The 20637-nt window shown below is 35.7% G+C and overlaps 1 protein-coding gene across 1 annotated transcript in view; it reads right to left on the reverse strand.

The window, feature by feature from the left end:
• Positions 1-817: 817 nt before the first annotated feature.
• Positions 818-20637, reverse strand: part of CCDC39 (coiled-coil domain 39 molecular ruler complex subunit) — a 46270-nt gene continuing 26450 nt past the window's right edge. The window contains exons 14-20 of the mRNA XM_059064576.2: positions 9364-9487; positions 4540-4699; positions 4012-4118; positions 3189-3329; positions 2867-3046; positions 2639-2724; positions 818-1039 (exon numbers count right to left, since the gene is read on the reverse strand). Of these exons, the coding sequence (XP_058920559.1) occupies positions 886-1039; positions 2639-2724; positions 2867-3046; positions 3189-3329; positions 4012-4118; positions 4540-4699; positions 9364-9487 (952 nt within the window). The 3' untranslated portion in view covers positions 818-885. The remainder of the gene's footprint in view (positions 1040-2638; positions 2725-2866; positions 3047-3188; positions 3330-4011; positions 4119-4539; positions 4700-9363; positions 9488-20637) is intronic.

Genomic DNA, 20637 nt, shown 5'->3' on the forward strand with positions numbered 1-20637 from the left:
TTCCAAGGTTTGAAGGAGGTACATAGATCCTGATAAATTTATTTGAAAACCAGTTTTATAACATCATAGTCATACTTCAGGAGTTCAAACTGTTGGGCACATGTTATAAAGTATTGACTGAAATAACTAATCTGGTAGTCTACCTTCACTGCAAATTTATGGAATTCCTATTGCAAATCTAATTATGCTTAGCTTTCTTTAAATTGTTTATTAAATGAAGGAAATCTTGAAAACACATTCTTGGTTGTATCTTGAGAGCAAAATCTTTAATGTGTTTGACTTCTTTCAAGATCAGAATGGACTACTTCCTAGAAATTTAAGCTGCACTTTTATTGATACAGTGGTTCTCTTTCCTATCAGTTGTTTTCTTGATGGGGGGAGGGGGAGAGGTAATGCCATTTTTTGACTAAAATTTTTTTAATTATGCTAAAGGAAGAAACTAACAGATTTCTTCCGCCAAAGTCTGGGAAGTATGTTTCTTTTAATAAAACCTAATTTCAGGATCTTCCAGGGTAAAAGAGATATAACAAACAAAATAACAGTGGAAAATATCATAACCTTATGCTTGTATAACACATATCCTTGTTAAGAATCTGTTCTTACTGCTTTCCCTCTATGTGAAAAAAATAGTAGGAAAAAAAGCTAAGAAAATTAAACATTTCTTTGGCTTATTTGAACCCAGATAGCTTGACTTTTTTTTTAACAGTTTTTATATTTTCCAGTGGATAAAACTTTTGTCTGGTCATATTGTATTTCTAACACTATTTCAGTAGGCCTGTATATCAGTATAAGGCACCCAAAAGCATAGAGTGGGATATACTATTTTAAAATAATGAGATTTTTGGTTTTGTGTTTACAGCTTGTACAAAAGAGAGATTAAAATGTTTATTTGCTGCTCTTTTTGCTTTTACCATTACTGGAGCCACTGCTAGCACTAGTTGGTCTAGAAGTGCTGCCAGTTAGTGAAGAGGCTGGGAAGTTCAGCTCTAATACTTTAATTGAAGTCTGAGAAGCAGAAGTACTTGTACTCTTAGATGACCTAGAATAAAACCAGAATTACTGTAATCTAATTCAAAATTTTTATTTTAGTAGAGACCCCCTCATTAATGGCAAAAGATGCCATAATCCCACAAGTAATTAAAGAGATAAAAAGATATACTATTAATAGTGCTAATAATTTTAAAAGCATCACCATTAGTAATATCAAGAAATTAGTTTAAAAAGGAAAAGGTGATAAAGTTTCAAACCAGTAGAAAAATAGTTTGACAAATATATTTCTATTGATATATGAAAAATGTTTTCAACTATAACCAATTTAGAGATAAAATCATTAGGTATTAAAAGTTGGCAAAGGGCTTCCCTGGTGGCGCAATGGTTGAGAATCCGCCTGCCGATGTAGGGGACACGAGTTCGTGCCCCGGTCCGGGAAGATCCCACATGCCGCGGAGCGGCTGGGCACGTGAACCATGGCTGCTGAGCCTGCGCGTCCGGAGCCTGTGCTCCGCAATGGGAGAAGCCACAACAGTGAGAGGCCCAAGTACCGCAAAAAAAAAAAAAAAAAAAAAAAAAAGTTGGCAAAAATCATTAAACAAAAGGTGACAAAAACAGGCATGGGAAGTTGGGTGCTGGCAAGAGTGATTAAAACGATAGGTTATATAATTTAAACCAAAAAGAAGAAAGTGAAGAGCCTATTGACAGGATAAAGTGGTGGTAACTATCCATACAATTGTAAATACTAAGATTTTTAAATATATATTTTTATGAAAGTACTGGGATGTTCAAGTGGCTGCTCACCATGTTTACATAGAAAGTGTTTTTGTTTTGTTTTACTTAAGCACTATCTTTTAGGAAATCCTTTCATGACATCTCTTCGTGGAGTAATGAAAAGTAACATGGCTGCAGAATGTGGGAGATTGGGAACTTTAAAATTAGGATCATCATTAATAATTATTATTTTGGGGATTCCCTGGTGGCACAGTGGTTGAGAGTCCGCCTGCCAATGCAGGGGAAACGGGTTCGTGCCCCGGTCCGGGAAGATCCCACATGCCGCGGAGCGGCTGGGCCCGTGAGCCATGACTGCTGAGCCTGCACGTCTGGAGCCTGTGCTCCGCAACGGGAGAGGCCGCAGCAGTGAGAGGCCCGCGTACCGCAAAAAAAAAAGGAAAAAAAAAAATTATTATTTTGTCAGCAAAGCACAAGAGTGTTGACTAAATGTCTACTTGATGATAGAATTCTATATAAAACTAAACTGCAGAAGTAAAGAATAATTTCCTTTTTAGCAAAATTAAGCGGCATAAATAAAATTGACTCCTGAAGATTTTATTTTACAATGGATTTTAATAATAAGTCTGTACAACCAGGTTGCCTTTCTATGGTTTAATAAATTCTCCCCATACTCAGGGAAGACCATGCTAAATGTACCCTCCAAAATCTCACCCTGCTTTATCCTACTGAAATAGTTGGTAGTCACAAAGCACTTATGCCAAAAGAGTCTTGCCCTGCTGGCTGTTTTCTGTGTATGTGACACTGACACATGCCATAGCTGTGGCATGTAGAAGTAGCTGAGTTCACTTAGGATGGAAGCTGTGAGAGTTGTAGGTAAGTAAGTAAGGAGATGGTGTTTTCACCTTCCACTTACCTTGCTGATACCAGTGAAGTCTGGGAAGGAGATCTAGAACTGTGACGACTCCCTTTAGTACTAGCTGTAGGTAGTACTAAACCATGCTGGAAGGATAGTCAATAGCAATCAGTACCACTGCATTTTAGAATATTTTTCATTAGACTTCACTTTATGATGAATACCATAAAATTTTTTCATGAAATGTTTAAGAAATATTTATATTTAGCTAGAAGATACTCTTATTACCTGTTGAAAATATGTTTGAAGGATAATACCAATCTCAGCATTTTCTTCTGTGATATCAACTAACATTTCATCAATGATCTTGTGAAGCTGTTTCACTTCACGAAGTTTGATGTCTTGTTCTTCTAGTGTTTCATCTTTCGTGTCTTTCAAAAGACGGATTTCCTTGATGAGTTTTGCACACTGTTGGTCAACAATAGTTATTATTTAAACCTGTTTTCTAGAACTTAATATTTTTTAATGGGTGAAGGAGGGTTTGGGGTTGCCATTTGGAACTCCAAAAAAATATAAATATGACAGGTCAGTTTTTAAAAGTTATCAATACCTGTTTAGTTACTCTCTCTAATTTTGGCTTCTGCTCCTCAGTTTCTCTTCTTAGTTGAAGTGCGTAAGCTTGCTTCTCTGATATTTTTTCTTTGACATTATTTGTTAAATGTTCTATAACTGCTAAAGTATTTTCTATGCTCTGCAGAAAATAAAGTATTAACATACTTATTGGTTAGGATCAGAAATAACTTTTATAACTTGCCAAGTATTCATTTAATTTCGATTCATTTATTTTTGTATACAATGTACATTCTGTTGGTAGATAATAAGTATAATGGCTTTATGGATTAAGTTTTATATATAATTCCACTGGAAAGTATTTTTATGGTATTTGGGAGAAAAATAAACAATTCAAACAATGGCTGTTGAAAGCATACAATTTTCAAAGATTCCTAATTCATATCACCTGTCCTTCAACTTTATTAGTCAAAAAAAAAATCTAAATGTTTATAGAGCCTGCTTATTACCAAGCACATTGTTTTCTTATCTTTCAGACTTTTAAGGAACAATCTTTAAGGTGATCTTAAAGGATTTAAGTGAAATAAAGTTCATTAAATAAAAGGTTAGTGGATAGATCATAATTAGCTAGCTATGATTCATCAGCTAATCAACAAGTAATTGTCAGGAGTCTAACCTACACTTTAGCACTGGGATTTTAACTAATTTAGTTAACACTTTGATCACTTATTTTTTTTCTCATTTAAATGAGACATCTCTCACTATCTAATTCTCTAAAAAATTGTCTTTGTACAAGATAACAAGAAAGAATAATGATAGTTAACTTTTACTAAGGTCTTATTACTAAAGCCTGTAGAATTTACCTGGATATCTTCCTGTAGTTCTCTGATTTGTCTTTGTTTGTATCTGTGTTTTTCATCAACAGCTCTCTTTTGTTCTTCTAGTTCAATTTTTACCTCATACTCAGCACCTAGAATTTAAAGAATTTTTGCTTTAAATTTTTAACATGCTGTGTAGAAAGCAAGCTTGAAGTCTTACATAAGTTAAACTTATAACATTTTTTTATGAAAGGTTAAATTCCTTATGTCTAGTTCTTGAAAAACAGGGCATGATGAAATAACTATTTTTATTTTGTCAACATAGAGCAGCCAATATGCTGCTCTCTTCAGATTTGAAATTAATTCCCTAGAGAAGTGATATGCCATATCACTAGAAGTAATAATGGAAATAACACCTTAGAACTTATTTTAAAGGAGGGGGATGATTAGTTTTTCAACTGAATCAAACATGATACACTTTTGTTTCCTTGTCTCATAGTGTTCCTCTTTTTAAGATAATTTTACAGCTTTCATTGCGTGTATATTTTAAAAGTTTTAATAATTCCTACATACTAGATGGAATCACTTTCTTAAAAGATTGTTTGTAACTGTTGTTGCAGCTGTTCAGCACTTGCAAGGTGTTTCCTAGAGCATAGATTTCTTTTTCAGCTTTGTTGATCTTAGCATCCAAACTGTCACCTTCTCTTTGAAGTTCTTCTTTTTCTTGAGCAGCCTATGAAAAATGGAATAGATTGGGTAAAAGTATCATGGGGGAGAATGTCTGTTTTCAGGGCAGGAAGTAGTTAACTCACAACAATACCAATTTGCCTTGGGGCCTACATGCAGCACCAAGCATTTATTTCTTGCACCTGATTTAAAGTAAAAGACCAAATCCTCAAGCCCTTCCAAATATAGCACATAGGATACAAAAGCATGATGGCAATGTAGTAACCAACCAAAGCTTACATGAAAACTCTCCAACAAAAATGAACGAAAAGTTAAGCAGGTATAAACTTTACTGAGAAGAGAAATAAGGATAGCTAGAAGAGGTTTCAAACCAGATATTAAATAAAAAGAATGTATATTTCTCACCTGAAAGCATCTTGGCACACTTTCTCATTTTAAGTCTTAGTAAAAGAGGTGAACAAAGTATACTCATAAAGTGTTGCATATTTTCTACAGGAAAAATACTGCATGATCCTACTTATGTGAGGTACCTAGAGTAGTCAGATTCACAAAAACAAAGTAGATTGGTGGTTGCCAGGAGTTTTGGAGAGGGAGAAATGGGGGGTTATTGTTTAATGGGTACAGTTTCAGTTTTGAAAGAAAAAAGTTCTGGGGATGGCTCTTGTGTTGACTGCACAATATGAATATACTTAATACCACTGAACTGTACACTTAAAAATTATTAAAACAGCAAATTTTATGTACATATTATCACATTTTTTAAAGTTTTAATTAGATAATTGTGATAAATATGGCTAGAAAAAATGAAGTCTGTAAATTGCTGAAAACGAAAAATTCCTCAGTGAGTGAACATACTCAGTGACTTTTTCCAGCTTAACTGTGTCACTGGGCTAGGCCTTCTAGAGTTGTACCCAAACAGTTCCAAAGAACTCCAATTAAGGGTTGAGAGGGATAACATGCATATATATTTAAAAGCACCGCCATGAAAAGATGCTCAGCATCGCTAATCATTAGAAAAATGCAAATCAGAACTATAGTGAGGTACCACCTCACACCAGTCAGAATGGCCACCATCAAAAAGTCTAAAAATAGGGGCTTCCCTGGTGGTGCAGTGGTTGGGAATCCGCCTGCCGATGCAGGGGACACAGGTTCGTGCCCCGGTCCGGGAAGATCCCACATGCCGCGGAGCGGCTGGGCCCGTGAGCCATGGCCGCTGAGCCTGCGCGTCCGGAGCCTGTGCTCCGCAACGGGAGAGGCCACAACAGTGAGAGGCCCGCCTAGCACACACACACACAAAAAAGTCTAAAAATAACAAATGCTGGAGGGAGTGTGAAGAAAAGGGAACTCTCCTACACTGTTGCTGGTAATGTAAATTGGTGCAGCCACTATGGAGAACAGTATGGAGGTTCCTCAAAAAACTAAAAATAGAGCTACCATATGATCCAGCAATCCCACTCCTGGGCATATATCCAGACAAAGCTATAATTCAAAAAGATACATGCACCCCTATGTTCATAGCAGCAGTATTCACAATAGCCAAGACATGGAAACAACCTAAATGTCCATCAACAGATGAAAGGATAAAGATGTGGTACATGTATACAATGGAATATCACTCAGCCATAAAAGAGAATGAAATAATGCAATTTGCAACAACATGGATGGACCTAGAGATGATCATACTAAGTGAAGTAAGTCAGAAAGAGAAAGCTAAATATCATATATCAGTTATATGTGGAATCTAAAATATGACACAGATGAACATACCTATGAAACAGAAACAGACACACAGATATAGAGAACAGACTTGTGGTTGCCAAGGGGTAGGGGGGACGGAAGGAGTGGGAGTTTGGGATTAGCAGATGCAAACTATTACATATAGGATGGATAAACAAAGTCCTACTGTATAACACAGGGAACTATATTCAATATCCTGTGATAAACCATAATGAGAAAGAATATTTGAAAAAGAATATATATATGTATCGCTGAATCACTTTGCTATACAGAAGAAATTAACACAACATTGTAAATCAACTATACTTCAATAAAATTTTTAAAAATAAATGAAAGTGCCAAAACCCATTTTTAGTCAAAATCGACTAATAATTTCATTGGTAAATTTATTTAATCCCAGGTATCTGTATTTAAACCAGAATGTGGTCACTGGAATTGTTTTTTGGTAATGTTTCAATTCTTAACATTTTCAGTTATTTGTTTTATTATGCTTCAAGATTTGTTACACATTTTTTATAGCAAATAGTACATAATACAAAATTAAGCTTAGCAAAGAAAATAACATTCTTAGGTAAATTACATCTAATTCTTTCAAGTTGAGTCTAGAATTAGCAAACATTTCATTCAAAATATACTGTAGTGGGAGAAAGAGCTAGAATGAATCAAAACAGCTAGATTTTAGTTGTGGATTTCCTACTAGTAAGCTGAATAACTTTAAGTCATTTACTTCCCTACTCCGAGGTCAGTTTGTTTGTCAAATAAATGGGTTGAATTTGTTCATTTACACAAAATTCTGATCTAATTCCATAAATACCTTAGACTTCTAAACAGTGGTAAACAGAAAATCAGTCAGAGGTGTGCACTCCTATAGAATCAGATAATCCCTGGAGGGCCCACTAGAAAATGCCAAGTCTTTGGTGTCACCATGCAGTGGCAATCATTGTATACCTACTGATTACTTTTGCCCATTTTCAGACCATGGATAATTTTTCTCAACATAAGCCAGATTGACTTTAGTTATAAAGAAAAGTTTCAATTTTACATATCTGGCACATGTGAAGTGTTATGAGTAAAACATTTACATATGCTGACGACAAAAAATGTGAATAACTGTGTGGCAAGCTACGGACCCTGGAGGAAAGTGAAGTATGACATCAGGAAATTAAGAAGGGCAACTAATAGCCTTGATTAATTTCACATATTCACTATAGTGGCACAGAAGGAATACTCTTCCTTATAAAATATGCCTGTTTTCCTGAGAAGTGAATACTTCATCAACATCATCATAGCAGCAATAACAGTAATGATAGCTAATATTCATTGAGAGCTCATTTTGTACCAGGCACTGTTTTAAGGGCTTTACATATATTTTCTCATTTACTTCTTACAACAAAAGTAACATTATCCTAATTTTGCAAGTGAGTAAACTAAGACCCCAAATGGTTAAATAACTTATTCAAGGTCACCTGCCTAATCAAGGATAGAATCAAGGCATGGACAAAAGCACTCTAACACCAATGCTTTTATGTAACTCATCAGAGCCCTTGTTGGTAGAGAAACTTAGCTGGAATTGCAACATCTATCTACTTCCCATCCTTTAACAGACTAGAGCCTACAATTCACCCCTTGGGAACCTTCAAAACCTGAGAGGAGGAAAGTCCTGTTAATAGTGGGCAGAAGCCTCACGTACTAAAGACTGATGAGTTATAAGAAGGGTTTGAGAGCTGGGACGTATTTCTCCTATTGGTTGGGTGGAATTTCCTGAGGCAAAGTGGCAGTCACACAGTGTAGTCTGTTAGGGGCAGCCTTAAAGAAGGGCTACAGAAGGAAACTTAGAAGATTAAGTAGAAGTCCAAATGGAGGGTGCATCCACAAGGGCCATCCTCTAAAGGTGTGAACTGGAGATCTCTTTCCCACTCCTATCCATATATTTTTCCATACAGGAAAAATGACCTAAAGTTACAATCTCCATTCCTTCTTTGAACTGTTTTGAGTAACTTCCCAGACCTCTCTGCAAAGGAAATCACACCTGTTCAGGGTATTTTCTACAAGGGAAAGATGAATATAGCAGTAGTCAGGAAGGAAATTGCATCCAACTCCTGATCACTTCTAAATTTCCCTTTAGGGTTACAAGGTACAGATAATCACGAGATGGCAGACAACTCTCAAAACATCAGAAAAAAACAGAGTAGATTCACCTGATCTGTTTGTCTCCCACCTAAAACGAAAGCAAAGGAACAGCCCTCTTCCTCTCTGGCTACCTGCCATACCAGGACAGCAATGATAAACTAGAGTGTAAGATTCAGAGGTGGTGTAGCTCTAGGTGACAATAAAGTCTAGTCTGTGGTCATATGAGTGCCTGACTACAGTGAAGTAAAGCTTTGAGCCTGAGGTTTTGAACAGGTTGTCACAACATGTTAAGGACACCCAGAATGATAGTGGGTCTTAGAGTAAAAGAGATTATGAACCTTGAATAAATGAGGGAAAAAGACATGACACAAATGATAGCAAAAAAAAAAAAAACAGTGTCAGAGCTTCGCTCGTGGCGCAGTGGTTGAGAATCTGCCTGCCGATGCAGGGGACATGGGTTCGTGCCCCGGTCCGGGAAGATCCCACGTGCTGCGAAGCGGCTGGGCCCGTGAGCCATGGCCGCTGAGCCTGCGCGTCCGGAGCCTGTGCTCCGCAACGGGAGAGGCCACAACAGTGAGAGGCCCGCGTACCACACACACACAAAAAAAACATTGTCAGAGTGGTCCAGACCTCTCTTTGACCTCATGTGTATAAAGCTAATAATGCTTCAGTACCTCCATCTAGCAACTCATGTTTTATGACCTAATTAAGCGTAATAGCTACTGGAGTGCTATGAAATTTGAAATTTCATGGCAAAAAAAATTTGCCATTTTGGTTTTTAACAAAGAGCTAAGAAAGAATGAATACTTCATTTGATCACAACTGTAAATCCATGAAGATTACCTTTATTACATAATAGACCTGTGTTTTCTCCTCTTCTCCCTCTGGAGGCAGCATAACAACAGTAAGAATTTCATATCTATTCTTCAGCTTATCAATTTTACTTAGCCGCTCATGAAACTCAGCACTTGTATGAAAAGGAAAAGAAAAATTAAACACTGAAAAACAATATACTTTTAAAGGACTACTTCTTACAGAAGACAGTTTTGTGTTACTACTGAACTCAAACAGTTTAAATATATTCTCACATTACAATTTTATAATTCAGTGTGAAGGGTCTCAGATTTCACCCAATTTGAAAGCTAACAAGTTAGCCTGCCACAGTTTCATGGATGCTGGCAAAAAACACAAGATTTCTGGGTCAGAGGAAAAGGCTTTTATCACTCATGGCATACCAAGTAGCATGAGCTTCCTATTTGCATTAGTTCCCCTTGCTCCCAAAGTGCCATGCAGGTGAAGAGGAGCTCAAATGGATGCTGCACATACAGCAGGTTTATGTCACATCTGAAGAACCTCAAGCTTAGATAATCCAAATATTTTATAATGGAAAATAAGCAAACATACCTAACCTTTGCTGCAGAGGGAGATACTATCTCTAGTTCCCAAGGCTGCTCACTATCCAAACATCTTTTAAAAGATGGTCCAGTGCAAATCAAAACCACAATGAGGTGTCACCTCACACCCATAAGAATGGCTACTATCAAAAAGACAAACAAACAAACAAACAAAAAAACATAGTATTGTTGAGGAAGTAGAGAAACGGAACATTTAAGCACCATTAGTGGGACAGTAAAATGGTGCAAATGCTATGGAAAGCATGGCAGTTCCTCAAAAAGTTAAAAATAGAAGAGCCATATGATCCAGCAATCCCACTTCCGGGTATATATCCTAAAGAATTTAAAGCAGGTTCTCAAAGAGATATCTGCACACCAATGTTCATGTATTATTCACAAAAGCCAAGATGTGGAAGCAAGCAAAATGCCCATGAACAGATGAATAAGATACATAAAATGGAATATTATTCAGCCTTAAAGAGGAAATTCTGTCACATGCTACATGGTGAACCTTGAGGACGTTATGCTAAATGAAATAAACCAGTCACAAAAAGACAAATACTACATGATTCCACTTATGTGAGGTATCTAAAGAAGTCAAATTCATACAGAAAGAATAGTGACTACTAAGGGCTGGGGGAAGGGGAAAACGGGAAGTTAATATTTAATGGGTATACAGTTTCAGTTTTACAAGATGAAGAAGTTCTGGAGATCTGTTGCTCAACAATGTGAAAATATATAACACTACTAACTATACATTGTAAAATTGTTAAGATGGTAAATTTTATGTGTTTTTTACCAAAAATTTTTAAAAGATAGTTTCAGTTTCATAAGATGAAAAAGTACTGGAGATCTATTGCTCAAAAATGTGAAAATATTAACACTACTAACTGTACATTTTAATATGGTTAAGATGATAAATTTTCTTTTTTACCAAAAAAACCTTTTTTAACATCTTTATTGGAGTATAATTGCTTTACAATGTTGTGTTAGTTTCTGCTGTATAACAAAGTGAATCAGCTATATGCATACATATATCCCCATCTCCCCTCCCTCTTGCGTCTCCCTCTCACCCTCCCTATCCCACCACTCTAGGTGGTCACAAAGCACTGAGCTGATCTCCCTGTGCTATGCAGCTGCTTCCCACTAGCTATTTTACATTTGGTAGTGTATATATCTCAATGCTACTCTCTCACTTTATTCCAGCTTACCCTTCACAAGCCCCCGTGTCCTCAAGTCCATTCTGTACATCTGTGTCTTTATTCCTGTCCTGCCCCTAGGTTCATCAGAGCCATTCTTTTTTTAGATTCCATATATATGTGTTAGCACATGGTATTTGTTCTCTTTCTGACTTACTTCACTCTGTATGACAGACTCTAGGTCCATCCACCTCACTAAAAATAACTCAAATTCATTTCTCTTTACAGCTGAGTAATATTCCATTGTATATATGTGCCACATCTTCTATATCCATTCACCTGTCGATGGACACTTAAGTTGCTTCCATGTCCTGGCTATTGTAAATAGTGCTGCAAAGAACATTGTGATACCTGATTCTTTTTGAATTATTGTTTTCTCAGGGTATATGCCCAGTAGTGGGATTGCTGGATCATATGGTAGTTCTATTTTTAGTTTTTTAAGGAATCTCCATACTATTCTCCATAGTAGCTATACAATTTACATTCCCACCAACAGTGCAAGAGGGTTCTTTTCTCCACACCCTCTCCAGCATTTATTGTTTGTAAATTTTTGATGATGGCCATTCTGACTGGTGTGAGGTGATACCTCATTGTAGTTTTGATTTGTTTGATTTGGTCAACATCACTAACCATTTCCCTAATGATTAGTGATGTTGAGCATCTTTTCCTGTTTGTTGGCAATCTGTATATCTTCTTTGGAGAAATATCTATTTAGATCTTCTGCCCATTTTTGGATTGGGTTGTTTGTTTTTTGGTATGGAGCTGCATGAGCTGCTTATATATTTTGGAGATTAATCCTTTGTCAGTTGCTTCATTTGCAAATATTTTCTCCCATTCTGAGGGTTGTCTTTTCATCTTATTTATGGTTTCCTTTGCTATGCAAAAGCTTTTAAGTTTCATTAGGTCCCATTTGTTTATTTTTGTTTTTATTTCCATTCCTCTAGGAGGTGGGTCACAAAGGATCTTACTGTGATTTATGCCATAGATTGTTCAGCCTATGTTTTCCTCTATTTGTTTTATAGTGTCTGGCTTTACATTTAGGTCTTGAATCCATTTTGAGTTTATTTCCATGTATGGTGTTAGGAAGTGTTCTAATTCATTCTTTTACGTGTAGCTGCCCAGTTTTTCCAGGAGCACTTATTGAAAAGGCTGTCTTTTCTCCATTGTATACTCTTGCCTCTTTTATCAAAGAAAAGGTGACCATATGTGCCTGGTTTTATCTCTGGGCTTTCTATCTTGTTCCATTGATCTATATTTCTGTTTTTGTGCCAGTACCATACTGTCTTGATTACTGTAGCTTTGTAGTATAGTCTGAAGTCAGGGAGCCTGATTCTTCCAGCTTCGTTTTTCTTTCTCAAGATTGCTCTGGCTATTCAGGGTCATTTTTGCAATTATTTTGTTCTAGTTCTGTGAAAAATGCCATGGGTAATTTGATAGGGACTGCATTGAATCTGTAGATTGCTTTAGGTAGTATAGTCATTTTCACAGTGTTGATTCTTCCAAACCAAGAACATGGTACATCTTTCCATCTGTTTGATCATCTCTAATTTCTTCCATCAGTGTCTTATAGTTTTCTACATACAGGTCTTTTGTCTCCTTAGGTAGGTTTTTTCCTAGGTATTTTATTTTTGTTGCAGTGGTAAATGGGAGTGTTTCCTTAATTTCTCTTTCAGATTTTCCATCATTAGTGTATAGGAATGCAAGAGATTTCTTTGCATTAATTTTATATCCTGGTACGCTAACAAATTCTTTGATTAGCTCTAGTAGTTCTCTGGTAGCATCTTTAAGATTCTCTATGTATAGTATCATGTCATCTGCAAACAGTGACAGCTTTACTTCTTCTTTTCTGATTTGGATTCCGTTTATTTCTTTTTCTTCTCTGATTGCTGTGGCTAAAACTTCCAAAACTATGTTGAATAATAGTGGTGAGAGTGGACAACCTTGTCTTGTTCCTGATCTAGAGGAAATGGTCTCAGTTTTTCACCATTGGGAGTGATGTTGGCTGTGGGTTTGTCATATATGGCCTTTATTATGTTGAGGTAGCGTCCCTCTATGCCTACTTTCTGGAGAGTTTTTATCATAAATGGGTGTTGAATTTTGTCAAAAGCTTTTTCTTCATCTATTGAGATTATCATAATGGTTTTTATCCTTCAATTTGTTAATATGGTGTATCACATTGATTGATTTGCATATATTGAAGAATCCTTGCATTCCTGAGATAAACCCCATTTGATCATGGTGTATGATCCTTTTAGTGTGCTGTTGGATTCTGTTTGCTAGTATTTTGTTGAGGATTTTTGCATCTATGTTCATCAGAGACACTGGCCTATAGTTTTCTTTTGTTGTGACATCTTTGTCTGCCTTTGGTATCAGGGTGATGGTGGCCTCATAGAATGAGTGTGGGAGTGTTCCTCCCTCTGCTATATTTTGGAAGAGTTTGAGAAGGATAAGTGTTAGCTCTTCTCTAAATGTTTGATAGAATTCGCCTGTGAAGCCATCTGGTCCTGGGCTTTTGTTTGTTGGAAGAGTTTTAATCACAGTTTCAATTTCAGTGCTTGTGATTGGTCTGTTTATATTTTCTAGTTCTTCCTGGTTCAGTCTCAAAAGGTTGTGCGCTTTTCTAAGAACTTGTCCATTTCTTCCAGATTGTCCATTTTATTGGCATATAGTTGCTTGTAATCTCTCATGATCCCTTGTATTTCTGCAGTGTCAGTTGTTACATCTCCTTTTTCATTTCTAATTCTATTGATTTGAGTCTTCTCCCTTTTTTTCTTGATGAGTCTGCCTAATGGTTTATCAATTTTGTTTATCTTCTCAAAGAACTAGCTTTTAGTTTTATTGATCTTTGCTATTGTTTCCTTTATTTCTTTTTCATTTATTTCTGATCTGATCTTTATGATTTCTTTCCTTCTGCTAACTTTGGGTTTTTTTGTTTTTCTTTCTCTAATTGCTTTAGGTGTAAGGTTAGATTGTTTATTCAAGATGTTTCTTGTTTCTTGAGGTAGGATTGTGTTGCTATAAAGTTCCCTCTTAGAACTGCTTTTGCTGCACCCATAGATTTTGGGTCATTGTGTTTTCATTGTCATTTGTTCTAGGTATTTTTAAATTTCCTGTTTGATTTCTTCAGTGATCTCTTGGTTATTTAGTAGTGTATTGTTTAGCCTCCATGTGTTTGTATTTTTTACAGATTTTTTCCTGTAATTGATATCTAGACTCATAGCATTGTGGTCAGAAAAGATACTTGATTCAGTTTCAATTTTCTTAAATTTACCAGTGCTTGATTTGTGACCCAAGATATGGTCTATCCTGGAGAATGTTCCATGAGCACTTGAGAAGAAAGTGTATTCTGTTGTTTTTGGGTGGAATGTCCGATAAATATCAATTAAGTCCATCTTGTTTAATGTTTCATTTAAAGCTTGTGTTTCCTTATTTATTTTCTTTTGGATGATATGTCCATTGGTGAAAGTGAGGTGTTAAAGTCCCCTACTGTTTTTATGTTACTTTCGATATCCCCTTTTATGGCTGTTAGCATTTGCCTTATGTATTAGATACTCCTATGTTGCATGCATAAATAGTAGTTACAATTGTTATATCTTCTTCTTGGATTGATCCCTTAATCATTATGGAGTGTCCTTCTTTGTCTCTTGTAATAGTCTTTATTTTAAAGTCTATTTTGTCTGATATGAGAATTGCCACTCAAGCTTTCTTTTGATTTCCATTTGCATGGAATAACTTTTTCCATCCCCTCACTTTCACTCTGTATGTGTCCCTAGGTCTGAAGTGGGTCTCTTATAGACTGCATATGTATGAGTCTTGTTACTGTATCCATTCAGTCATTCTCTGTCTTTTGGTTGGAGCATTTAATCCATTTACCTTTAAGGTAATTATCGATATGTATGTTCCTATTACCATTTTCTTGTTTGGGGTTTGTTTTTGTAGATCTTTTCCTTCTCTTGTGTTTCCTGCCTAGAGAAGTTCCTGTAACATTTGATGTAAAGTGGTTTGGTGGTGCTTAATTCTGTTAACCTTTGTTTATCTGTAAAGGTTTTAATTTCTCCATCTAATCTGAATGAGATCCTTGCTGGGTAGAGTAATCTTGGTAGTAGGTTTTTCCCTTTCATTACTTTAAATATGTCCTCCCACTCCCTTCTGGCTTGCGGAGTTTCTGCTGAAAGATCAGCTGTTAACCTAATGGGGATTCCCTTGTATGTTATTTGTTGCTTTTCCCTTGCTGCTTTTAATAGTTTTTCTCTGTATTTAATTTTTGATTGATTAACATGTGTCTTGGCGTGTTTCTCTTTGGGTTTATCCTGTATGGTACTCTGTGCCTCCTAGACTTGATTGACTATTTCCTTTCCCATGTTAGGGAAGTTTTCAACTATAATCTCTTCAAATATTTTCTCAGACCCTTCCTTTTCTTCTTCTTCTTGTTGGATCCCTATAATTCAAATGTTGGTGCATTTAACGGTGTCCCAGAGGTCTCTGAGACTGTCCTCATTTCTTTTCATTCTTTTTTCTTTATTCTGTTCCCTGGCAGTTATTTCCACCATTTTATCTTCCAGGTCACTTATCCATTCTTCTGCCTCAGTTATTCTGCTATTGTTTCCTTCTAGAGTATTTTTAATTTCAGTAACTGTGTTGTTTGTCACTTTTTGTTTGCTCTTTAGTTCTTCTAGAACCTTGTTAAATGTTTCTTGTATTTTCTCCATCCTGTTTCTGAGATTTTGGATAATCTTTACTATCATTACACTGAATTCTTTTTCAGGTAGGTTGCCTATTTCATCTTCATTTATTTGGTCTGGTAGGTTTTTACCTTGCTCCTTTGTGTTTCCAGAACAGGAAAGCCAGTGCCTCTCCTTGCAAGGCATGCAGAAATATAAGAAACTTTTGGAGAATTGTCTCCTAAGATTCTGATTTTAAAATCTGCTGGTTACTTTTTTCCTTCTATTCCAGTAAATTTATATTTTTAAACTATTTTTTAACGTATTTAATAATAACACTAAGAATGTTAATATATGCACAACAACATGGAGAGTGACTTGTTTGCCTGCTACAACTTCATGAAAATAAGCCTTCCAATCATGGTGAAAAGAAATCTTCAACATACCAGGTTCCTACTCCTAAAGAAAGTTGATGGTAAAATATATTAAGTATCAGAAGTTACAGCTTTGCTTATTTTTTTTTTTTTATTTTTTATTTATTTTTTTTTTTTGCGGTATGCGGGCCTCTCACTGTTGTGGCCTCTCCCGTTGCGGAGCACAGGCTCCGGACGCGCAGGCCTAGCAGCCATGGCTCACGGGCTTAGTTGCTCCGCGGCATGTGGGATCTTCCCGGACCAGGGCACGAACCCGTGTCTCCTGCATCGGCAGGCAGATTCTCAACCACTGCGCCACCAGGGAAGCCCAGCTTTGCTTATTTTTAAGTATTACTATTGTTTCATCAGAAAATATTTACTCATCCTTTATGTGATTTTAAAAGACAAGCCTTGTTGACCTTCTAGCTTAAGATGGTAGACTGAGCACAAGCATCTCTCTCCTCCTTCCTAAAATGGAAAATATTACAAGAAAAAAAAAAACAACCACATCTCTGGGAAAAGAAAGATAATTTTTTCATGAATTCATGAAAAATAGAAAACAAATGGGATATGATTGACAGGATGAAAAAAATGGAGATTCAGAAGATTATGTAGTAATAAGAGCCATTTTTCACCAAAGAAGTCTGGAGAAAATCCAAACTCAGTAATAAGAAATAAAAATAGCAAGAGTGATCTCTGAGGCTACTGTCAAGGTAATTAATAAAAGGATTGCCTATAGAACATCTGGGCCACTCTCCTCAACCCCTCAAAGTACATAGAAATGTTGGCAGGAATTATTTATACTCCAGTGATAACCCTCCAAATTACCAGAGTTCCTACCATTGTATGTTGAAGCTGGAGAGAAAAGCAAAAAAGAGCATGAAGTAATTCCAGGCCTCCACAACAGTGGAGGTTAATAAAAAAGAAAGGCAGTGCCAGCCATAAATGAAAGCTTTCGTTGCCCAAAATAAACCCCTTATGCTCCTTACAGGACAGACTAGCCCAGAGCTTACAGTCAGCCCTCCCAGTTAGGGGAGAGACCTGTTAGAAAAAGCAATCTACCTAATTGCAGAAGAAACCTATACCAGCTAGCTATACCAATCACCATGATTATTAAGCATTTGTTAACAAATATAACAGAGAGCCAAAGATTATCAGCATTTATGAAAAGCTGATGGTATGAATGAAAAGAACAAAATGAGCAAAGACAGAATAGACCCTAGGAGAAACAAAGATAATGTATGGGATAGAAAAAAACCTTCAAAGTATTCTAATTAGTATCTTCTAAAACATGAAAGGACATTACATACAAAAATGCCCATAAAACAAGAATGGGCTGCTATGAAAAGAAAGAACCAATGAAAGAATAAGAGTTCTCTCAAATAATCTCCACTTTTTAATTTAAAAGTAGTAAAGAATACTGGGCACGGTGGGCACATGCCTGTAGTGACAGCCACTCAGGAGGCTAAGGCAGGAGGATCTCTTGAGCCCATGAGCTCAGTACTATAGGGTGCTATGCCAGTTGGGTGTCCACACTAAGTTGGGCCTCAACGTGGTGACCTCCCAGGAGAGGGGGACCACCAGGTTGCCTAAGGAAGGGTGAACTGGCCCAGGTTGGAAACGAAGCAGGTCGAAAGACTTTATCAATGATATAGAGAGAGGAGAAAGACAGAGGGGCGGGGGATGGGGAGAAGACAGAAAGGATGGTAATGGGGAGAGAGAGAATACCTTAAAAAGTGGAATAAAAAGAATAAAAAATTAAAATGAGAGAAAAGTTAAGAAATCTGGAAGACTAAGCATCCACTAAAAATGAGCAACAGATGGGGAGAGTAGTGTGAGAAAAAAAAATTGAAAAACTAACAGAAAAATATTTTCCTGTTATGAAGAAAGAGTTGAATGAAATAATTGAAGGAGCTCACCAAGGGTCAAACAAGAAAAATGAAAAAGGATAAAACACCCAGATGCACACATGAAAGTTCTGAAATCCCCCAAATAAAAACATTGTCCCAAAACTTCCAGAAAGAAAACAAAAACCAGGTTCCCTATCTGGAACCAGACTTCTCATAAACAACACTTTAATCTGGAAGAATATGAAACAATGCTTTCAAACCTCGACTGTAATTCAAATATGGGGAAGAATAAATGTTTTAAACATACAAGGACTCGAAAATTTCAGAAAACATCAGTTCTTGAGAAAAAGTTTCAAAACATATTCCAGAGAAATGAAATAAGAATCCAAGGAAATAGAATGACAAAAGATACATGAAAGAATATTAAACCAAGAAACAAGTAAAACACGTAGCTAGGTTGAAATTATTGCTGGCAATTGGCTGTACAGTTTAATGCAAGTTATAAGAAAGGAGTTCTTTTCAAAGTAGAGACATAATATTAAAAACAAATAACAACCCAAAACTATAATCTGTGATTTCAATAATAAATGAAAGATGGAGAAAGGAAACACAGCAGTAAAGCATGCTAAAAGTCATAACTATTTTAGGAAGAAAAAAATAATAGTAACTAATCTTCAGTATTCAGAGAGATAGGAAGATTAGAATTTCTTTTGAATTTAAAAATAAACAAAATAATTTAAATTAGAACATACATACTACAAACAAAGAGGAAAAAAGGGAAAAAATTCAGTAAAACCAATGAAAGAACAGAAAGGCAAAGAGAATACCTACCATATGATCCAGCTATTCCACTTCTAGGTATCTACTCAAGAGAAAAGAAAGCATATGTCCATACCAAGAACACATATGTTCATAGCAGCTTTATCTGTAATAGCCCCAAACTGGAAACAACTAAAATATTCATCAAAAAGTAAATATATATATAAATTGGTGTAGACACATACAATGGAATAGTACCACTTAGAGATAAAAAGCCAAGGTCAGCAAACCATCCTCCACCTGCTACTTGTTTTTGTACAGCCCACGAGCAAAGAATGGCTTTTACATTTTTTAATGTAAAATGGTTGAAAAATCAAGAGAAAGTTTCTATTTCATGAAATATGAAAATTCTGTGAAATTCAAATTTCAGTGTCCATAAGGTGGAACACAGCCACACTCATTTATTTGCATATTGTCTAGGGCTGCTTACACTCCACAGTGGCAGAGTCAAGTTCTTGCAACAGAGACCGTATGGCCAGCAAGACCTATAATATTTATTATCTGGCCGTTACAGAGAATTGTGTGGGATACAGCTAGGTAATACTTCAGGGAATTGCTTTAGCCTTCAAAGTTGAAAACTAATTAGCTGAGCATCTTATCTCAAGAAGTTAGGAAAAGAACATCAAAATAAATCCACAAAAATAGAAGAAAGAAATAGTAAATGTGAGAGCAGCAATTAATAAAATAGAAAATGAATTCACAATAGAAAAAAATCAGCAAGAGTTTATTCTTTTCAAAGAGTAATAAAATTCATTAACTACTGGCAAGACTTATCCCACCCAAAAAAGAGAAGTCACAATAACCAATATCAGGAATGAAAAGCTACAAACACAGCAGCTATTAAACATATAATAAAATGATATTGTGCACAACTTTATGGTAATAACTTTGAAAATTTAGATGAAATGGAAAATTTTTCCTAGGAAAAAATATACAACTTACTAAAACAGACTCAAGAAAAAAATACAAGATCTTCATTGTCCTATAACCAATAAATTGATTGAACCAACAGTTGAAAATCCTCCTCAAAAAACTCCAGATGTCCAATGGCTTTACTGGTCAGGTATTTGAAAATTCAAGAAAGATATAATTCTGCTCTTTTACAAGCTTATGCAGAGTGTAGAAAAATAAGAAACACAAAGATCATTTTATAAAAGTAGATGTAACCTTAATAACCTGATAATTTGATGAGGGCAGGAGAGAAAAAGAGAATTATAAGCATAGATGCAAAAATTGTATAAAAATATTAGCAAACAAAATCTAGATACATACAAAGTGTAATATGTAACAAACAGCTGTATTTATTACAGGAATGTAAGTTTGTTTTAACTTTGAAAAAGCAATCAATATATTCAATTATATTAACAGACTGAAGAAGCTACATCATATCAGTGAGTGCAAAAAAAAGCATATAATAGTCAACATTCATTCCTGATTAAAATTAAAATTAAAATTAAAACAACCTCTTAGCAAAGAATGAAAATAGATGGGAACTCACTTAATATTGTAAAGAGAATCTCAAAAAAACACTATAGTACTTGATACTTAAAGATAAAACAATGAAAACTTTCCCTTTAAGATCAACCACCTGCAAGACAAGGGTACCTGCAATCACCACTGCAATTCAGCATTGAACTGGAGGTTAGATAACAAGGACAATACAGTAAGAACAAGAAAAGTTATAAAGATTGAAAAGGAAGACACAAAACTGTTATTTGCAAATGATGTCAGTGAAATACCTAGAAAGTAGAATCTACAGATCAATTGTTAGAATTAATAAA

Source organism: Kogia breviceps, chromosome 5, assembly GCF_026419965.1.
Source record: "Kogia breviceps isolate mKogBre1 chromosome 5, mKogBre1 haplotype 1, whole genome shotgun sequence".
Taxonomy (NCBI): Eukaryota; Metazoa; Chordata; class Mammalia; order Artiodactyla; family Physeteridae; genus Kogia; species Kogia breviceps.